Source organism: Phytophthora sojae, assembly GCF_000149755.1.
Source record: "Phytophthora sojae unplaced genomic scaffold PHYSOscaffold_12, whole genome shotgun sequence".
NCBI lineage: Eukaryota > Oomycota > Peronosporomycetes > Peronosporales > Peronosporaceae > Phytophthora > Phytophthora sojae.
In genome coordinates, this window is record NW_009258126.1 from 294,251 (window position 1) to 311,755 (window position 17,505).

The 17,505-nt window shown below is 50.0% G+C and overlaps 7 protein-coding genes across 7 annotated transcripts; 3 read left to right on the forward strand and 4 right to left on the reverse strand.

The window, feature by feature from the left end:
• Nucleotides 1-352: 352 nt before the first annotated feature.
• Avh1b-131 (Avr1b-1 avirulence-like protein) lies at nucleotides 353-793 on the reverse strand (the record flags this gene model as incomplete). Its single annotated transcript, XM_009538552.1, has 1 exon — nucleotides 353-793. The coding sequence occupies one exon, from the start codon at nucleotides 791-793 to the stop codon at nucleotides 353-355; it is 441 nt and encodes a 146-aa protein (XP_009536847.1).
• Nucleotides 794-7,312: 6,519 nt separating this feature from the next.
• PHYSODRAFT_262632 (hypothetical protein) lies at nucleotides 7,313-8,047 on the forward strand (the record flags this gene model as incomplete). The annotated part of the gene is made up of 1 exon (XM_009538553.1): nucleotides 7,313-8,047. The coding sequence occupies one exon, from the start codon at nucleotides 7,313-7,315 to the stop codon at nucleotides 8,045-8,047; it is 735 nt and encodes a 244-aa protein (XP_009536848.1).
• A 61-nt stretch (nucleotides 8,048-8,108) lies between these two features.
• On the reverse strand, nucleotides 8,109-9,283 carry PHYSODRAFT_348185 (hypothetical protein; the record flags this gene model as incomplete). The annotated part of the gene is made up of 3 exons (XM_009538554.1): nucleotides 8,109-8,986; nucleotides 9,098-9,145; nucleotides 9,274-9,283. The coding sequence occupies 3 exons, from the start codon at nucleotides 9,281-9,283 to the stop codon at nucleotides 8,109-8,111; spliced, it is 936 nt and encodes a 311-aa protein (XP_009536849.1).
• Nucleotides 9,284-9,625: 342 nt separating this feature from the next.
• PHYSODRAFT_319218 (hypothetical protein) lies at nucleotides 9,626-11,037 on the forward strand (the record flags this gene model as incomplete). Its single annotated transcript, XM_009538555.1, has 6 exons — nucleotides 9,626-9,825; nucleotides 9,895-10,012; nucleotides 10,086-10,207; nucleotides 10,303-10,415; nucleotides 10,490-10,554; nucleotides 10,627-11,037. The coding sequence occupies 6 exons, from the start codon at nucleotides 9,626-9,628 to the stop codon at nucleotides 11,035-11,037; spliced, it is 1,029 nt and encodes a 342-aa protein (XP_009536850.1).
• Nucleotides 11,038-13,070: 2,033 nt separating this feature from the next.
• PHYSODRAFT_528518 (hypothetical protein) lies at nucleotides 13,071-14,153 on the reverse strand (the record flags this gene model as incomplete). The annotated part of the gene is made up of 2 exons (XM_009538556.1): nucleotides 13,071-13,977; nucleotides 14,050-14,153. 2 exons carry the CDS (start codon nucleotides 14,151-14,153, stop codon nucleotides 13,071-13,073), a joined length of 1,011 nt encoding a protein of 336 aa, XP_009536851.1.
• Nucleotides 14,154-14,443: 290 nt separating this feature from the next.
• On the forward strand, nucleotides 14,444-15,541 carry PHYSODRAFT_348186 (hypothetical protein; the record flags this gene model as incomplete). The annotated part of the gene is made up of 4 exons (XM_009538557.1): nucleotides 14,444-14,753; nucleotides 14,840-14,919; nucleotides 14,995-15,162; nucleotides 15,236-15,541. 4 exons carry the CDS (start codon nucleotides 14,444-14,446, stop codon nucleotides 15,371-15,373), a joined length of 696 nt encoding a protein of 231 aa, XP_009536852.1. The 3' UTR covers nucleotides 15,374-15,541.
• Nucleotides 15,542-15,607: 66 nt separating this feature from the next.
• Nucleotides 15,608-15,997, reverse strand: PHYSODRAFT_306504 (hypothetical protein; the record flags this gene model as incomplete). Its single annotated transcript, XM_009538558.1, has 1 exon — nucleotides 15,608-15,997. The coding sequence occupies one exon, from the start codon at nucleotides 15,995-15,997 to the stop codon at nucleotides 15,608-15,610; it is 390 nt and encodes a 129-aa protein (XP_009536853.1).
• Between the last annotated feature and the right edge of the window lie 1,508 nt (nucleotides 15,998-17,505).

Below are 17,505 nucleotides of genomic sequence, written 5' to 3' on the forward strand. Positions count from 1 at the left end.
TTACAATCACTGCAAACTCCTACAAATTCCTTAGTAATGCTGCCGGAGGTCAGAGAGCTCACGCTTTGAAGCATTAATCTTAATGAACGTGTAGAAGATGTTGGAATGCAGAAGGATTGCAGGTAGTATCCGATAGTTGTCCGTGCTTCCCAGTCCAAAAGCTCGCGGCACCACCTCCTCTTTCAATAGTCGTAGCGTACTCTTTCGGAAGTCGCGTTCGAATAGTCGCAGTCCATACGCGCTCTGAAATACGTACAGTAGCGATGTCGGAATACATTGCAAGCAGAGTTCTTTTCAGTCTGTAAGGTAACTAGTAGTATAATTCGAGGTGCCAGGTCGCTCTCGTTATATTTTACGTCAACCAGGTTACTGTAACACCAGCCGCGAATAGCACGATGGTTGCGAGGATGAAGAACTGCTGCGCCTTGTTGCTGTTCGCTGCAAGTCTCGCGAAGTACGCGCGCAGCTTGTTTGAGCTCTTTCCTGAGAGTGTCGCCTTCTCCAACGCCTTGACCGCGCTGGGACTGCTCTGCAGCTTCTCGACTTTTTGGATGAGACCCGGCTTCCTCTTGAAAATACTCGCCACGCTGTTCGCCAGCTTCTCCAGCCCCAGCACTCGCTCTTCATCGACCACGACGGTACCCCTGAGTCTGCGACGAGTGGCGTCGCTACTGACTGGGGCCTCAACAGCTTCGGAATGCAGGGCGCTCACCATGGCGGAACTCTTGGCGCTGGCGATCCCATTGGAGCACACTAGCAGTGTGAGCAGGACGAAGACGAAGACGGCGCGCATTGTGGGAGGGTCCGATCGATAGCGCGCTAATTGGGAAATGGGAGGGAATCGACCAAGAGGTTGAATTGATCTGATCGGACGCGTTGAACGTTTTGAAAGCCCAGCTCCATATTGCAGCGTCTGCCACCACCAGCAGATCGTACATTTATCTTGTGGTGCATACCTTCAAGTTGTGAAAGTGATGGACTTCGTCCGGCTTGTTGTGGTGGGAAGCACTGCCACGCAATTATCTAAATACTACGGACGAGAGGTACTTCAAGGTGTTGATATTCAAGCGCGCGGCAAATGCGTGATACATGTACATATGTACCAACATCACTTTTGCATTCCGTTGGTCTGTACATTTATGACTTTTTGTCAGAACACGCATCAGCAAAACATGATAAATCTGCAATATGCATGCTGCGGACGCGACGGCGAAGCTTGGCCGCATGGTACTCAAATGTTGTTGGTCTAAGCACCTGGGCCAGTTCTTCGAACGGCGAATTCGACCCTGATGAGCTAGGTTCGCTTTCTTGCGACTTACAGCCCCCCCCCCGACCCCCCTCAGATTTTGCTTCTGGGAGTTTGCCATCGAACGACATTCTCGCAACAGTCGCGCGACATTGTTAAAGCAGTGCACCCGCGGTTTCACTCTCCGAAAGAACAGTATAAAAGCGGCGAAATCTACTAACGTTAACTGCATTATCCGACAAGCTCATTTCGTATTTCGTGTCATCGAGGCCCTGGTGGGCGTACTAACGAAGTCTTTATCCTGATTTACATGGCAGTTAACGACTCCTCGATCATCACAGAATTCACAAGCGTTTCGGAAAAGCAAACTACGGATTGAATACAACTCAAGCGCCGATAAATCCGTGACAACGTTGCTAATGAGTTGAAGACTTGTTGCTCCCAAGGTGGACGAGCTACGATGGCACAGGCGCAAGATTTAAGCATCAGGGAAATGCTATTTTATTAGATATATATATAGCTCTTTACTGCGATTAGTGCAACGAATGGTGATTGAGCCGTCCTCCATCGTGTTTATGCAGCTGTGATAGCTCAGCGTGCAGCTATCATAGCTGCACGTTACGCTTGCGTGCCATATATAGCTGCTCAAAGCATTTTGCATGCACAACTGGGCTGTCCTATTCTACAAAGTAGAAAACGCACGACTTTCTGTCGATTTTTCGGTATTCTCGCAACCATGACTATAATCTAAAATCAAAACTGCTCAATGTAATATTGTTGTCGGGCGATGCACTTCAGTTACACCGTAATATGCAATTCATGTGTTTTCTTTTCTTCAAATAATACTTCGAGTAAAAAGGTTATTTACTTAATAAATGTCACGATGGTAACTAATATAGGACGCCAATTTTTTCACTTTTAAGGGTTAAACAAACATAAATGCCAAAGCAAGTGATGGAACCTTATTAGTTAATGAGCCCTAACCACGAAAAAGTTTCCTCATGCACTCATGAACCTAAAAGAACGATTCACTCGTTTGTCTTCATGCCCATTACACTGTTTATCATGCACTGTATGTGCTACGATATTTACATGTAGTATTGATACGAGATTCGAATGCGAAGCAGCTCAAAACTCCCGCCGACAGATTTGGTCGAGTTGATAACGTCCCTGCTTCCAGTTGCCTATTTGCTGCAGCCGTAACGCCGACATACTATACAGATTTACATTACGCGCAATCCATACGTGCAGACGGCATCTACTGTAGTCACGCTATGGATGACAAACTTAGGTGCCATGAAAAATGAGGTAGAAACTCAGCATCGGCACTCTACTAACTAAATTGTTCTTTGTCGATGGCTCAGCAATTTCAGAGCACTTGCACCGTATCCATCGGCGAGAAACAATACAAATACGAAGAGGATCGTGGTACCGCAATTTTTTTCGAGTACCTCTGTGCCCTGATTTCTTGCCGAATACTTGTAGTGTACTGCTTGGCACCCTGTTTTCTGTATTGAATTTTATTTGCTGCTTCGAATACAAAACCAAATTAAGACATGTGATTCACGCACCAATTATCGTGGCAACTCGAAAGTTGTGAGCAAATTTCATCATTCTAGGCCGTACCCGTAGCGTTGACGAATATGAACGATGTAGATCTGTAGATGAGCCACAAGTTCTTGTTTTTAATCCCACGCAAACGCAAAATGCTAGATCTAACTAACCAGCAACCGATTTGGAAGACAACCATATGCATATACTGCGTCGCATTGGCCAGCTCGACTCTAATAAGAATTTAGTGCGAATTCCTCTCAACACGTTCAGTAATTGCTGTACATGTATTACAGTGCAATTATATTTTTTTCTGAACCCTGCTAATACTCTCCGTGTCTTAAGTTTCATAAGCTCATGACATTGTCGATTGCTAAGCGGTCGTAGACGAAAGGAGAGCTCGACGTCTATCGATGTTGGTGTACTTAAGTAGAAGTTATTCGACTACAGCTTGCTTTCAGCAGCTCGGTGACACGAGTTTGGCGAGTGTCTTCGGCAATGTATTAACCCTAAACTGTGAAGAGCAAGATACCTATTACCTCCGTCATGCTTCTCTTCACTTCATGATTGCACACGTAGTCCTCGACAAGACAAGCTTTTTCTCGCTCGTTAGTTGGCCTAAAAGATAGAAACGTAATATCATCTAGCCGCTTGTCGAATCGACCCCATACGGTGTAGGACATATCCTTCCTCTGAACGCTGGTTTGAGCTGATGTGGAGCGATCCAGTAAATTTCTCGCTTTTCCGCGGTGAACTACATGTCGTCCCTCCCACAAAGGAAAAAAAAACGCGGTGGTTGAGAAGCTGACACGATCCAAGTCAGCGCTTCCGAAGAAATACACCACGACCCAGACGATGTGCTCACCACGCTGCGCCTCAACCCGAAACTTGCGATGAGAACAAAAACAACGCTCTGCCGTCTCTTCTGGTACAAGTGCTTGAAGTATTTCAAGAAGATGCACCCTAACTGGCTTCGCAAGATTGAGAAACCGTAGCTGGAGTAACTCACCTTCTTATAAGGAATGTTGGATTTTAAACGGCGCGCGTTGTTGTGAACTTTAGCGTCTCGTTTGTACATGTACTTTGTTCACGACAGAACGGTGGATCTACTGCTTGTGACCTTCGCCGTGGTAATGTTCTATGTCATGCTCTCGTCCCCACCGTCGTGCAGAGTGGTATTAACAACGTCCCCAGGAAGTCGATCGCTTACTCTTAAGCGCCGCTCCCTGATCCCTTGAAAGAGCGGCGAAGCTTCTCAGTTGGTCAAGCATACAGTAGTCATTGTACGAGTACGGAATCGTGAAGCAGAAATGTCCTCATAAGCCAGGACGAAGCGCTGATTCCTAGCCGATGAAGGAGCCGGAGGGGAGGTATTCAAGAAACACAGGAGCTCCAAAGCTGCCACTACGACTATCTTTGCATCTCTAACTAGCGCCTCCACGTAAGCCAAGTTCTGTTCGTGGTCCACGCCATTCGGGTCGGAGTGAAACAAGGTGATGTCTGCTTAGCACAACTGGATATCGGAAGTTCGCGAGGTGACTCAGCATGAAACATATTGAGTGATCCGTGTACGTGATAAATATCGTGAAGTGGGGGGGGGGGCTTGGGTGCTAGTCAAACTCTTAAGGTAACCCGAGAAATTTCAACAAGGTGTGCGGCCAAGTGGCAGAAGTACCTTTAACTAAATCCTCGACGTGACGTGAATGTGCTTCCCTGCTTCCCTGCACGACTCAGTGCATTCTGGCAATGACGAAATTGACAACCATTGGAACCCCAGCTTGTGCTTCGAATGTTTTACCTTGATTTCTGGATGCTGTCTCGGGGACGACTTAGCAAGGACAGTGAAGAGAACACTTGTTCTAGCTGCGTGTATTACTTGAGCGTTCGATACTAGCTTCCAAGATGCCCTTATTGCCCCTCGAAGGTCGGCCTAAACGGGTGATAGCGTCCAGTGTGGGTCCCCATCTTCGCCTCCGACGTTCTGTAGTTCTTGGGGATCATCTTCCTGATAACCGTCCTGAGGAGGTTGTTCATGACCGAATTGCTCTTCGTGGACGAGCTCTTCGTAAGCTTGGCAACAGCTTCAGCGTTCACTCCGGCAGCCTCAGCGCTCGTGAAGAGGATGATTGCGACGAGAAGGACGAAGAAGGCCTGCTACGTCTGCAGAGATACTTTCTTGGTCTTGGGTCTTGGAGAGCAAAAACTCAACTGGCACGTGAGCGTACTGTACAGTGGTGTGGCGATGAAAGCTTGAGAGTCAGTGACAGCCTGTCACTGACAGGGAGGTCGTTAGCCTACAGGATAGTTTTTTGGGATGGGATCCCCATCCCAGCAGGCAGCTTGGAAGTGCTGGCAGCCTGCCACACAGCAGAATAGTATCTGCTCAAAATACATATCAAAGCACAGTACCGTATATCGTTCGAGCTCTACTGTAACGACTGTACCCACTTACCCCACACTTGTAGTATTCCCTTGATACTGTTTGAACACGAGTAACTGGTGCTGCATGCATTTGCCCACACTACGTTTTAACAGTAATATGTGTAGATCCAGGCATGCTTGGTGCGTAGCGTCCACTTCATAGCACTATTTTGCCCCAAGGCTGTCCTATATATTTTTTTCCGATGGAGCTCGTCATCGCTCTTCTTCCTTGAAGACCTGTTATTCGTGCAATATTCTCGTGCATATGTTCTAAATAGGTCGACTGCGATGTGTTCTTGCTTCATCGCTTACCTTTCGCACAAGGAGACCCGATGCACGCTACAGGTTCTTTCTCCTGCATGGATGTTCAATACAACGTGGCGTCTGGTGAACAGAGGTAGCAAGATGGGTTGTCTTGGCACCATGCCGCCATTGCTTCTTGAGAGTGCAAGCCAAATGAAACATACGCATAAGTGACTTACCACCAGCTCTCGACACGGCTTGTCTTGGCCTTCTTTTCCATAAGCTGAACTTGCTGATCGCGTTAGATCTGCAAGTTGTAGCCTGCAAGTACCGGCATCCCTTTGTCATCACATACTGCTTGTTATGACATACAGGCTAATATTAGCCAATCAATGGCATTTTCACCTGAGCGCATACAGGCACTCCTCGCCTACCAATTACGCTCAGTTGCGGACTGACTCGGGTGGCCTCGCTTGCCTGACGCAAAGGAGAGGAAGACATTAAGGCACTCGGTGACGTCGTCCCCGGCTGCCGAGAAGCTCAAAGTACTTGACAATATCCTTCCTTGCCACCATCAACAATTTCTACCCTACACTACCCAACCAAAGTCGGCAAACACTCACACAGAGCTGGAAGCGCGGTCGCGCCAGCATCGAGCTGCTGTACGCAGAGCCAAGCAGAGCAGACAAGCGAAAAGTCCAGACGGTGGGTGTAGGTACCGTATTGACACCGCTTGGCAAGGACAGATCCTCGCTAAACTTGCTGCGGAGCTTGCCAGCTAAAGGCAATAGAGCTGAGGGTGTCAAAATGTGCAACGTTGGTCAAACAGGCGTCTTAGCTTATTGTCTATTTGGCGTTGATAAGGCGGTAGGCCAAGATCTGCGACTGACGACTTCGACGAAGAGTTTTTGTTGCTAGATAAATAGATGCACATGCTTGCCTTGCATTGCTCCAAGTGTAGATCGAGTTTCAGCTGATTAGTGCGGTTAGGGTAAATAGGTGTAGGTGGGTTGTATGTGATGACAAAGGGTACGTACAGTATCGTTCGTGCGCTCGCCCATCGGAATCGGGTGAAAACACCTTACCGTTGTATGGCCCCAAAAAGTCGTCACGCAGTGTACCAGTGAATTACATGCCCACAAACTTACACCATTACCCTGGGAAGACAGCTAGAAGAGCTGTATGGACAGCCTCACAGACATTAATTCGTCCAAAAACAGTTGCTCGTACCACAAGCATCATTCGGACAACATCACATCGGTGATACATAACGTTCACACAGCTTGACTGGAGCTGTACGCTAACAAGTTCAAGCTCACCGCGACTTGAACAGCGCAGCATCGCAGAAGCGTTGCTTCCAGCTCCGAAGTTAACTACATAGCAATTTCCCCCCCTGGCCACGAGCGAGAGCTAGGGCTACGTGCTCTAAGCTACGACGGAGCTACACTCGCAGAGTCTAACTCAATGTCCATCCCTGAATGCATCGGCCTTGTCGTCGTGCCCGGACACGGAAACGATATGCATAATCGAGCTGACCCCATACTCAAAAAAGAGGTGCAACGGGAAATAATGCGCTACCCGCTTGCCGCACCCTTGAATCTTTTGTTTGCTTATTGTCGAGGTCATCGCAGGTTCACAACATTCTAACCTTTGGATCCGTGAAGATAAGTACACTGTTTCCACTTCATATACTACTTTAACTGTCTTCCCAGCCTCACGCAAAGCCCCTTGTATTGTGCGCCTTGTCCTGTCGTCACGTCACAGATGTATCCATGTGATCCTTTATACAGGATATAACGTTCTTCTACAGGAAGATTCCTCCCAGTCCGTTACTCAGTGCCACTTAGAGCCATGAGCGGGGGCTTCGTGGCCGTGGCCCTCGGGCTCATGCTGCTCAAGCTCTACACGTGGGCGGCGGTGGTGCGCGCGCAGGCCAGTCTGCCCCTCAACGGCCTCTACCTCCTGTTCACCGCGCTCATGCTCTGGAGCTACGCGCGCGCGATGCGCACTCGCCCCGTCAGCCGGAGACCCGCGAGCGTCGAGTTTGAGCGCGTGACGCGCTACTGCGAGCGCTGCGACGCCGACAAGGCCGAGCACGTGCACCACTGCAGTGTGTGCAACCGCTGCGTGTACCGAATGGACCACCACTGCCCCTGGACGGGCAACTGCGTGGCCTGGAGCAACAAGAAGTTCTTCCTGCTCTTCCTGCTCTACACGTCGCTGAGCTGCCTCGTGTTCAACGCCATGGCGTCTCCGCTGGTGTGGGACCCGCGCTTCCGCTACTACGAGTCGCTGCTCAAGTGCGGCTGGGTGCTGTCGCTGGGCGTGGGGCTGCTGCTGGCCGGCTACTTCGTCTTCCACCTGTGGCTGCTGCGCGAGGGCAAGACGACGCTCGAGTTCCTGGCCGGCAAGAGGGGAGAGCTCGCGGACTGCAGCTTCACGCACAACGTGACGGTGTACTTTGGTCGGGATGTAGGGAGCTGGTGGCTGCCTACGACGCCCATGCTGGACGCGGCTATGGGAGGAAGAAGAGAGCGTGACGATGATAACGAAGGAGAGGAGACGCTGCAGCTAGTGGTGGAGTGAATGAATAGAAACCAAAGAGATTATGAACCATTGCAGCTGTCCAGAGCTTAACTTCCTCCCCTCACTTCTCCTTCTTCTTCTCTTTTCGCTTCTTCTTCTCCTTCTTGCGCTTCTTGCGCTCCTGCTGCAGGTCGTCGAACATCTTCTTGTACGTCGGCAGCTTGGACTCGTAGAGCTGCTCGATCTCGATGGCCATCTGGTGCACGGGCTCCCCCACGCGGTTGAACGTCTTGGCGTTCGTAGCCATGAGCTTAATATCCGACGAGAACTGGTCGATCTTGGAGTACTCGGCGCGCTCGACCTTCTCCTTCATGCGCGTGAGGTCCATCGGGTTCTTGATGTAGTCGAAGTAGTTGGGCACGCCCAGGCGCTTGCAGTTCTCCTTGGTGAACTTCTGCAAGAACGGGTTGCCGGGTTTACCGCTGACGACCCAGCCCGCCCACGTGAGTCCACGCAGCTCGGCGACCAGCGGGGCCAGCAGCTTCTGCAGCACAGTGGCGTCCTCTCGTTCCCTTTTCTTCTTCTTCTTCTCCTTCTTCTCCTTGCGGTCCTTGTCGTCCTTGGCCTTGCCCTTCTGCTTCTCAGCGTGCGCTGCTCGCTCCGCGCCCGTAGGAGGCGGCGCGTGGATCAGCCCCGCCGTCTTGCGGCTGCTCAGCGGGTGCAGCACGGGGCCGCTCTTGCTGCCCGCCGGCAGCTGCAGCGCGCTCTTGACCACGCTCTCGGGCAGCGGCTCGATGGGGCGGTCGAAGGGCACGCCCTCCAGCAGCGACAAGAGGTCGCCTGTGGCCTCCCCGGGCGTGAGCGAGTCGCGCGCCTCCCCCACGCCGCGCAGCAGGTGGTGGTACGTGCTAGGCAGCGTCGCGTCCGCCATCTTGGCGAGCTGCGGCTCCAGCTTGTAGTGCGTCATGAGGTTGCGGTAGTCCACCTCATCCTTCTCGACTGCGATGATGGAAAATAATAAATGTGACAGAATAAAGATTAGCAGAGGACGTAGAGGAAGAAGAAGGAAGAAAGAAGAAGAAAGATAAAAGATAGAGGAGAACAACGTACTGCTCTGAGCGCCACGCACGAGGTAGAATTGCTCCGGATCCAGCGTAGCTGAGAAGGAGAGCAGGGGGTGGACAGAGAGAGGAGAGGGTCAGCTGTCGGCAGAGCGCAGGCCAGTTGCGGACGGGCACGGGAATGTGCATTTACGCAGCGGCGAAGAGCGCAATAGAAGTGCGTACCATTCGCCATGCTGGCGGCGCAGCACCAATTTGCGAATGCAACAGGTGCTCTAATTTCGGGCTAACTTCGGATCCAATTTCAAATTAAACGAACTACTAGTACCATAAATGACCTCATAATTTCAACCGTCACAACTATTGTGGGATACAATTACACTGGGATTGTGGGAAACAATTATTATGGGATACGATTGTTTTGGTTTACAATTGTTATGATATACAATTGTTATAGAATACAATTATTGTGGGATTCAATTATTGTGGGATCCGCGTTGCAAAAACCAGGAAGTACAAACTAATAGAACAATATTATTTACTATCAAAATTATATTAAGACTTGAAGCAATTGACGATGAAGGGCGCCGCTAAGTGTCGAGTGCGGGTTGTTGGCGGCGGCGTGATCGGCCTCACCTCGGCCCTGGCGCTGCTGCAAAGCGGCTTCAAGCACGTGCATGTGGTCGCCGACAGCTTCGATGACACCACGTCGCACGTGGCTGGCGGACTGTGGATGCCGTTCTCGCTGCCGGACGACGCTGACCCCACCAAGGCTCGGTACAATATAATTGTTTATTTCGACTTCGTATAATATTTATGTACTAATTTGGTAGTAATATGATGCAGAAAGTGGTGCGAGGTGAGCTACGAGTGGCTGGCCCACGTGATGGAGAAAGACGGAGAGGAAGCGGGGATTCATGTAGTGGATGGCGTGGAGGTGTCCAGTGAAGGACCCCCGTTGGTGGTGAGTCTGGACACTAGCGTAGCCACATTTCTTCACAATTATTATTTAGTAACGTTTTTGTTTCTTTTACCAGGTGCACCCATACTGGGCTCACTGTGTGAAGAACTTTCGACTGTTGAGTCGAGAGGAGGCGGAGCAAGTGTCACCGGATGCGGTGCACGGATTCGCGTTCGGAACGATCATCTACAACACAGGGTATCGATACTTGCGGTCATTTTATTATGTGCGTCGGATGTTCTAGTTGCTGTCGTTCTTACGATCTCTGGATTGAATGTTTGGTGTGGTTTCAGCGTGTTCATGACGTGGCTCCAGAAGCAGGTTCGCCAGCTCGGAGGCACGTTCGAGCAACGCCGTGTGACTGACTTCGACGAGGAGAACTGTGACCTGCTGGTGAACTGCTCCGGTGCGATTCGGCCGAATGTCATGTCCTGAAGCTAGCTGTTGTTTTTACTAATTGAAGTTTTATCTGTTTTCCAGGGCTTGCGGCGAAAGAGCTAGCTAAAGATGACACAGTTTACCCGATTCGTGGCCAGGTCATCAAGGTAGGCTGCTGCCTGTTTTGGTTTTGGAATCTACACTGCGTGTACTGATGTTTCTTTTTATCTAAACGACAGGTTCACAACCCCAAGCTGGACAAGTACGCAGCTGTCATTCATCGGGACGGACACCATACGTACATCATCCCTCGACCGCGCGGTGACGTTGTCCTGGGTGGAACAGTGCAGCCTCACAACTGGAGCACAGAAAACGATGACGTAGATGTGGAGGGCGTGTGGGAACGCTGCTGCAAGCTGTGGCCAGAGGTGCGCAACAGCAACGTTATCGGTCCCGTGGCCGGCTTGCGTCCTGGACGTACTGGTGGCGTGCGCCTGGAGGCGGAGGCCCGTCCAACGAGACGTGGAGCTCTCGTCATTCACAACTACGCACACGGCGGGTCGGGCCACACGCTTCACTGGGGGTGCGCACAGGATGTGGTTACCCTCGCCGCGCAGCATTTTCCCATCAAAAATGTCAGTAAGCTGTAGACATGGGCTTCAAGTGTGCGGTAACTACCGCGTAAGCCATCGCAGCGTCGAAACAACCATCAGTGATCGTGCCGCATGCGGGGATTAGTCGGCAATACTTCAATGAGTGCATTTTCAATCGGCCGAGCGCCTTGCTTTTCTATAGGTTGCCGTCAACACGATGCCAATTGGGCTTACCCGTCCACCCTGAAAGGACGAAGGCGTGCCGGGATTCGAGGGGGTGTCGGGAGGTTTTTCTTGACGGCCGACGGCACAATCTTCTTGGCGACCTTGTCCGCGATCTTCGTAAAGGTGTCACCCAGACCTCTCTCTTCTTGGCCACTCGAAGATTCGGGATCGTAAACGACTTGCCGCCGCTCCGGACGTACGCTCCCTCAAACGTGTTGTCGGTTTTGCCAGACGTGATCGTGAAGATTTTCGTGACCACATGTGCAGAATCGCTGGCATCGGAGCTTACGAACAAGCTACATGTAGCCACGACTGCGAGTACGATGCTGGCCAGACGCATGGTAAAATGTTTTTCTTGGCGGCGGTTGAGCTTGTACTGCTTGTTGCTGTGCGTTGGGGAGCGAATCGCAGAATGAAACGAAATCCACGCACTGTCAAAGTCCCACGGAGACTTCTGTACCATGGATAAGAGTAGCACACCAGCCAGAGTGGTGGCTCTTACTTAGGACATTATTTAATTAGAAGACACGTGCTGTGATTGAAGGCATGGATTACCTTCAGTATTACGATGCGGGGATCATCGAAGATATGCACCGATCAAGTGTAAGTTCCTTGTACTTGTTATTTGGATGATTTCCTGAGCGTTGAGACCTCGCAGGGACAATTTGTCCAGATCTAGCGTAGCTCATTCTTAGATTTTCTCTTTAGCCTACCACTGCACCTTTATTCCAAGAACTACAACATGTCATTTTTGTTCCACATCGAGAATGTTGGAAAGTGTTGCATTATACATTCGCTGAGAAGATTATTTGGTACATCTATTCAGTACTACGGTGTCACTACTACAGTAGTCAGTGATGGCCAAAAATGTACGGGAAGGCATTGGAGGTAAAGCGATCTGTAGCAATATGAATTGCAGTACCAAGGCACCAGCAATAATAACTGCAATACTGGTCGTTCTTGCAATAATTACTGCAATACTATAACCATACTACTCTGTCGTCGTAGAGGTCGCCGATAGCACATATGCCGTCGGAACTGGGTTTTGAGAACATTATTATCTTGACATTGACAGCCTTGCCGCAATATGTATTGCAATAGCTTGCAAGCTTGCAGTATGGCATTGCAATAAGTATTGGTAAATGCCAATATCTGCAATACATTTTTGGCCATCACTGCTACCAGTGGCACCGCAATACTGAGTATATGTACCAAGTAATCAGTGGGCCACTACTACAATTCTCAACCGGATAGCCAAGAAATATCGCAATGTATTGTATTGGAGGGTCCCGCGCTACAAGTGGGTAGAACGAGCCAACCACATGACCGAATGACAGCGCAACTACGCAATTTTTATCGTGGGATCCACGTGTGGTATTTCGTGCTAGGAAACCCGCGTTTATCTTGAAGTGCACACAACAAATAAAATAATGAGAGTCTACCTTTTGAGTCTTACATACCTGCTTTCACTATTGACTTTGTCCGAGAACGTTCTGATACGCATATGGACTCCATAATGAAGGAGATGTTGGCCGAACCTTCAAGTATCGACGCAAGTTTTTAATGATCCCCAACAACAACTGACTTGCTTGCAAAGAGCGATAAGCAGTGAACGATTAAACGGTGAATGGAACTTCGATTCAATATGTATCGCAGGCACAGTTTGCCAACAATGACTGCGGCTAATAGAGCAGGAGCCAGAAGCGCTGCGACGCTAAAGTAAAAAATTGCATGTAGTAACACTTTCTAAAGTAATTGTGCGAGTTCCACCACGATAAACCCAAGCTTCATCGTTGCTTCGTGATTATTTTTTATTATTGTTCAATGTTTACCCATTTGAGCGCTCCCGTGAGGAACTTTCGTGGTCACTCGTCTTGCATGACAAACTCGAGCTCCTCATAAGCTGCGCGCTGGAGCTCCTGCGTCACACGCAACTTGGCGATCAACTCGGCCTCCTCCGCCTCCATCCTGTGGATCTTCTTCTCGGACAGCAACCGCTTCTCGTGCTCGCGCGCCAGATTATCGCGAGCTTTCTTCAGCAATTCCTTCTCGTAGTTCTTCTGCGCAATCTGCCGCTGCCGCACCGCGCGTTTTTCATTGTCTCGGATCTCCTGGGAGCGTTCGGCCAGCCACGACCGATCCATCTCCCGCTGGCGACGGATTTGGTCGAGGTGCGTCTTCCTCTCGGCGCGTGTCTCCTGGACAATCTGGACACGCTGCGAAGTGTACTCAGCGATCAGCTGGTTGCGGCGCTCTCGCGAGGAAGACTGCATCATGTTGTTGTACTCGCAGGCGGTCCTGATGTCTCGTTGCATCTGCTCCATGGCCTCCTGCTTGGCGCGCTGTCGATTCTCGTTGCGCTTCTTGATGGCTTCGATCTCTCGCGCTCGGCGCTTGGCTTCTTCGATGCGCTTTTGCGCTCGATCGTCCTCCGCCCGAAGATGCGCCAAGCGGTTGGCCAGCAGTTGGGCGTCAACCTCCGCTTGTCTGCGCTGATTCTTTGCATCCAGCATGGCACTTTGCAGCTCGGAGTACGCTTCGTCCTGCTGCTGCGAGCGCGGTGAAATGGGGAGCGACGTCTGCGCTGGCGCCGCGGGGGGAGCGTCGTCGATGTCGTCAGCGTTTTCTTCGAACCACTCGAGAAACGTCAGCTTGGCGATTTCCCCCGTCGCGTTCGGGTCCATGTCGTCGAGCGCTCGGTCGAGGACCTTTGGGGACGCGTTGAAGCCCATGTCGATGAGAAGGCTGCCTAGATGCTCCGTGCCGAATACGCTAAGCAGATATCATCGCGTAAGTATGAAAACGCTGATGGAAATTATGAAGTAAAATACGAAGCTTGCGTACCATTTTCCTGTATCGTACTGAGCAAACAACGCGTCGAAGTGCGGAGTTTCGCTTTCATTCGCGAGTTCGGCTTCCCGGACACTGTTTTGATCGTCGTCCGCCATCCTTGCTGAGTTTTGACTCGCCCCGGCCTGAGCGCTTCTGCGCCAAGATGGAAATGTCGAGCGCGCTAGCCACAAGAGCGTGCATGCAAGCAAAAATAGTCGTCAAGTCTATATAAAGAGGAACGCACATCAAAGTCCCAGACTTCCGACAAAATTTGAGCAAATTTTACTCTAAAGCACAATAAGTTCCTAATGCAACATAAGGTCGACATGAATTTCCCGCAACATAAGCATTTCTTGTCGCTGATTTTGCGTGTCATTTTCATTTTCTCGAAAGCTCATCATCGACAATGGGATACGTCGCGTTGGTACAGGGCGCCACGGGCGCTGTAGGGCGCGATCTGGTGGCTGAGCTGGTGCAATCCCCCTTATGCAGTCGCGTCGTCGCCCTCACGCGTCGGGAGATCCCCGAGACGCAGTGGGGGCAAGCGTTCCCCTCCATGGACGTCGCTGCTGCCCAAACGAAACTTGAAATTGTTCCGGTGGATTTCGAGGAGTTGCATCGCGATTGGAAGAAAGTCGCGGGCAGTGTCGACGCTGCGTTCTCGTGTCTGGGCACGACCCGCAAAGATGCGGGCTCGGCCGAAGCCTTCCGCAAAGGTGGGGGAAATTTTGGACTTGGTTGTCAAAAAGCGGGAACTATTTTTTATTTATTTATTTTTATTTCTTTCTTTTACGTTGTTCAGTCGATTTGGAGTATGTGACGAAGTTCGCGCAGCTGGCGAAGGACGCAGGAGTGCCGTATTTCGGTCTACTGACGGCCAGTGTAAGATATTGTGATGAATTGTGTCGAAAGTGGGGGGAGGGTTGATACTGACAATGGTGGTGTGAGATGTTGCAGAATGCCAATAAAGACAGTTGGTTTCTGTACCCACAGACTAAGGGAGAAGTGGAGGAGAACATAAAGAAGCTGGAGTTCGAGCGCACGTCGATTTTCCGACCGGGGCTGATTAACCGTGGTGAACTGGCGCGTACCGTAGAGTCGATCGCTGGCTACCTCCTACCCAGTGTGAGTTCTTTGTTTTTGTGGTTGCTTTCTACAGCGACGGAGTATATTGATTTGATTTGTCTTCTGTTTTCAGGTGACAACTCGTGCTATTGCAAAGGGAATACTGGTGGACTATGAAAGTGGAAGCGAGGGGCTGAAGGAGTGGAGCAATGCTGACTTGAAGCAACACGAACCTGTTCCGGTCGCGAGTGACAAACAAGCCGAGCTTTAGGACTCTCCAGACAAGCTGAAGCTACTACATGTACTACGATAGGAAGTTAGCTCTGACTTGCTACAACTATGGCAGCTCACGGCGGGGATATTTTTTCACTGGGCATGCGAATTGCACAACTGATACTTAAGTACTTCGTATTGGCCAAGGGGCTATATGACAACGCGTACTTCGTGGGTTTTCTTTCATTGCTTTAACTACCTGCCCAATCATGGCCCATGGCAATTCGTTTACTCAAACCTCACCTTCGGTATGTGGTGGCGATAGTTGCCTTTTCCTTGGGGTGGCGATTTTAGGCCCCAGGATGTCTTCTTGGCAAGCCTTACCAGTAGAGCGTTCAGCCACGACGACTTCTTCGTCGAATCCGCTTTGGCAAGCGTCAAGACTGTCCCAGCAGGCCGCACGCTTCTCTTTGTCGTCTGAATCGTCATCTTGGGTACTTGACAGTGCGAATTTTCCACCGCGAATACTCGAATCTTTGGTGGCAGCTGTATGGAGCTTCAGAGTATACGAGTCGTCTGTGGCGTTGGTTTCGGGTGACATGACACTGGAGGTTTTTGGAGAGGCGTAGACAGTTGCGAGAAGAGTGGCCGTCGTGACGAGAAGGAAGTAGCGAAGACGCATGGTGCCAAGCTGGGAGTAGACTTGGGATCTGTGGCGAACGTTGTGCGGGTTTGAGAGCTGCTTACAAAGTGAGTTTGTAGTGATAAACTTGTCTTGCATGGTGTCCATGTGCACCCTTACAGGTCATGTAGCCGGTCTTGAAAGGTAGCCCGAGTCGGGCTAAGCAAAATACAATATGATATTGATTGGACTCTCCAACCTTCCCCAATTAATAATTGGGTTATTTTCTTATTTCCCCTCACTAATGTAGCCACAACTCAAGTGTAGAGTTAAAAAAGAGTTGAGCATAAAGGGGAGAAGAACAAAAGTGTTTAGCTCGTGTGAATAGTTTATTTCGGTTACCCATCATCGTACAGCATATCCTACGCTTACCAAAGCATGCCTTAGATTCCATGCACCTGTAATTCAGATCTTACAAACCTCACTAGGGTTCGAAATTTTTGTTTTTAGTATATCGCATTCTATTACAATTCAGCTCGATTTCTGTAATATTTTCACAACAAAAGTAGGTTGCAATGGCTTGAAGCCATAGTAAGAAGCCATTGGCTTCTTACTATTATATACTTATTCGTGTTTTTAAACTCCTGCCTCAAGCTAGCTATCGATTGGCCAAAAAGACTAGATATACGTAATCATTTCGTACTTAACTAGTAATGGAGCATCTCAGTCGCGTTGCTCCGTTGAGTTGCTTCGGGGGTCGACACCCTGCAGTGGAGTCTCCACTTCAGGCCGACGTCCCCACCCTCTAATCGATCTTATCAATCACCATTACTATTTTTTGTAGTGTAGTGAAGCAAACTTAGGGCTAAGGACGTGTTCGCGACCGTTGCAATTTAGAGTCTCAGTTTAACCCGTGCAGGCCATCAAACCAATAAGCAATTAGCAACACTGGTGGAGCTGCATGATGAAGTCTTCATTATCAGCAAATATCGTTACTATCTATCGCGAGGTCAAGATAATCAACGGCAATTACACACCAGCAGCAAGAGAGCACTAATGATGCTGGACTATATCTCGCGAAACCCTAGATCACGGTTAACCGCAAGGGTGAGCTGCAGCACCAGCGGTTCAAGATCAATTAGTGGTAGCCGACAGCCCAAAGCAAAATACATGTAGCAAGGGATAATTGTTGTTAAAAGCTATAATATTCAGTTTCGGTTTCCAGCGTACTCAATACAGCATCTCGGCTCCCGATGCCCGCCGTACTTCCTCTCTAGTGCTACATACCATATCACTTATACCATATCACTTACCGGTATTAATAACACAATTTAAAAATTGTTACACTATCGCAAGATTCTCTATTCTATCGGCAGCAAGTGGTTGCGAGGAGCACAGCTAAAGCAAACCCGCGCGGGGTGCCCGTGAAGCATGTCCGCGTAGGAGGGCCCAGCAACCAGCAGGGCAGCGAACGAACCCGTCGTTGCGGCTTGGAGCTAGTTCCGTAGTGTGGGGTGCGGGCCCCCAAGGTGTAAGGAGACCACCTGCCTCACTGCCAGGAGCTATCT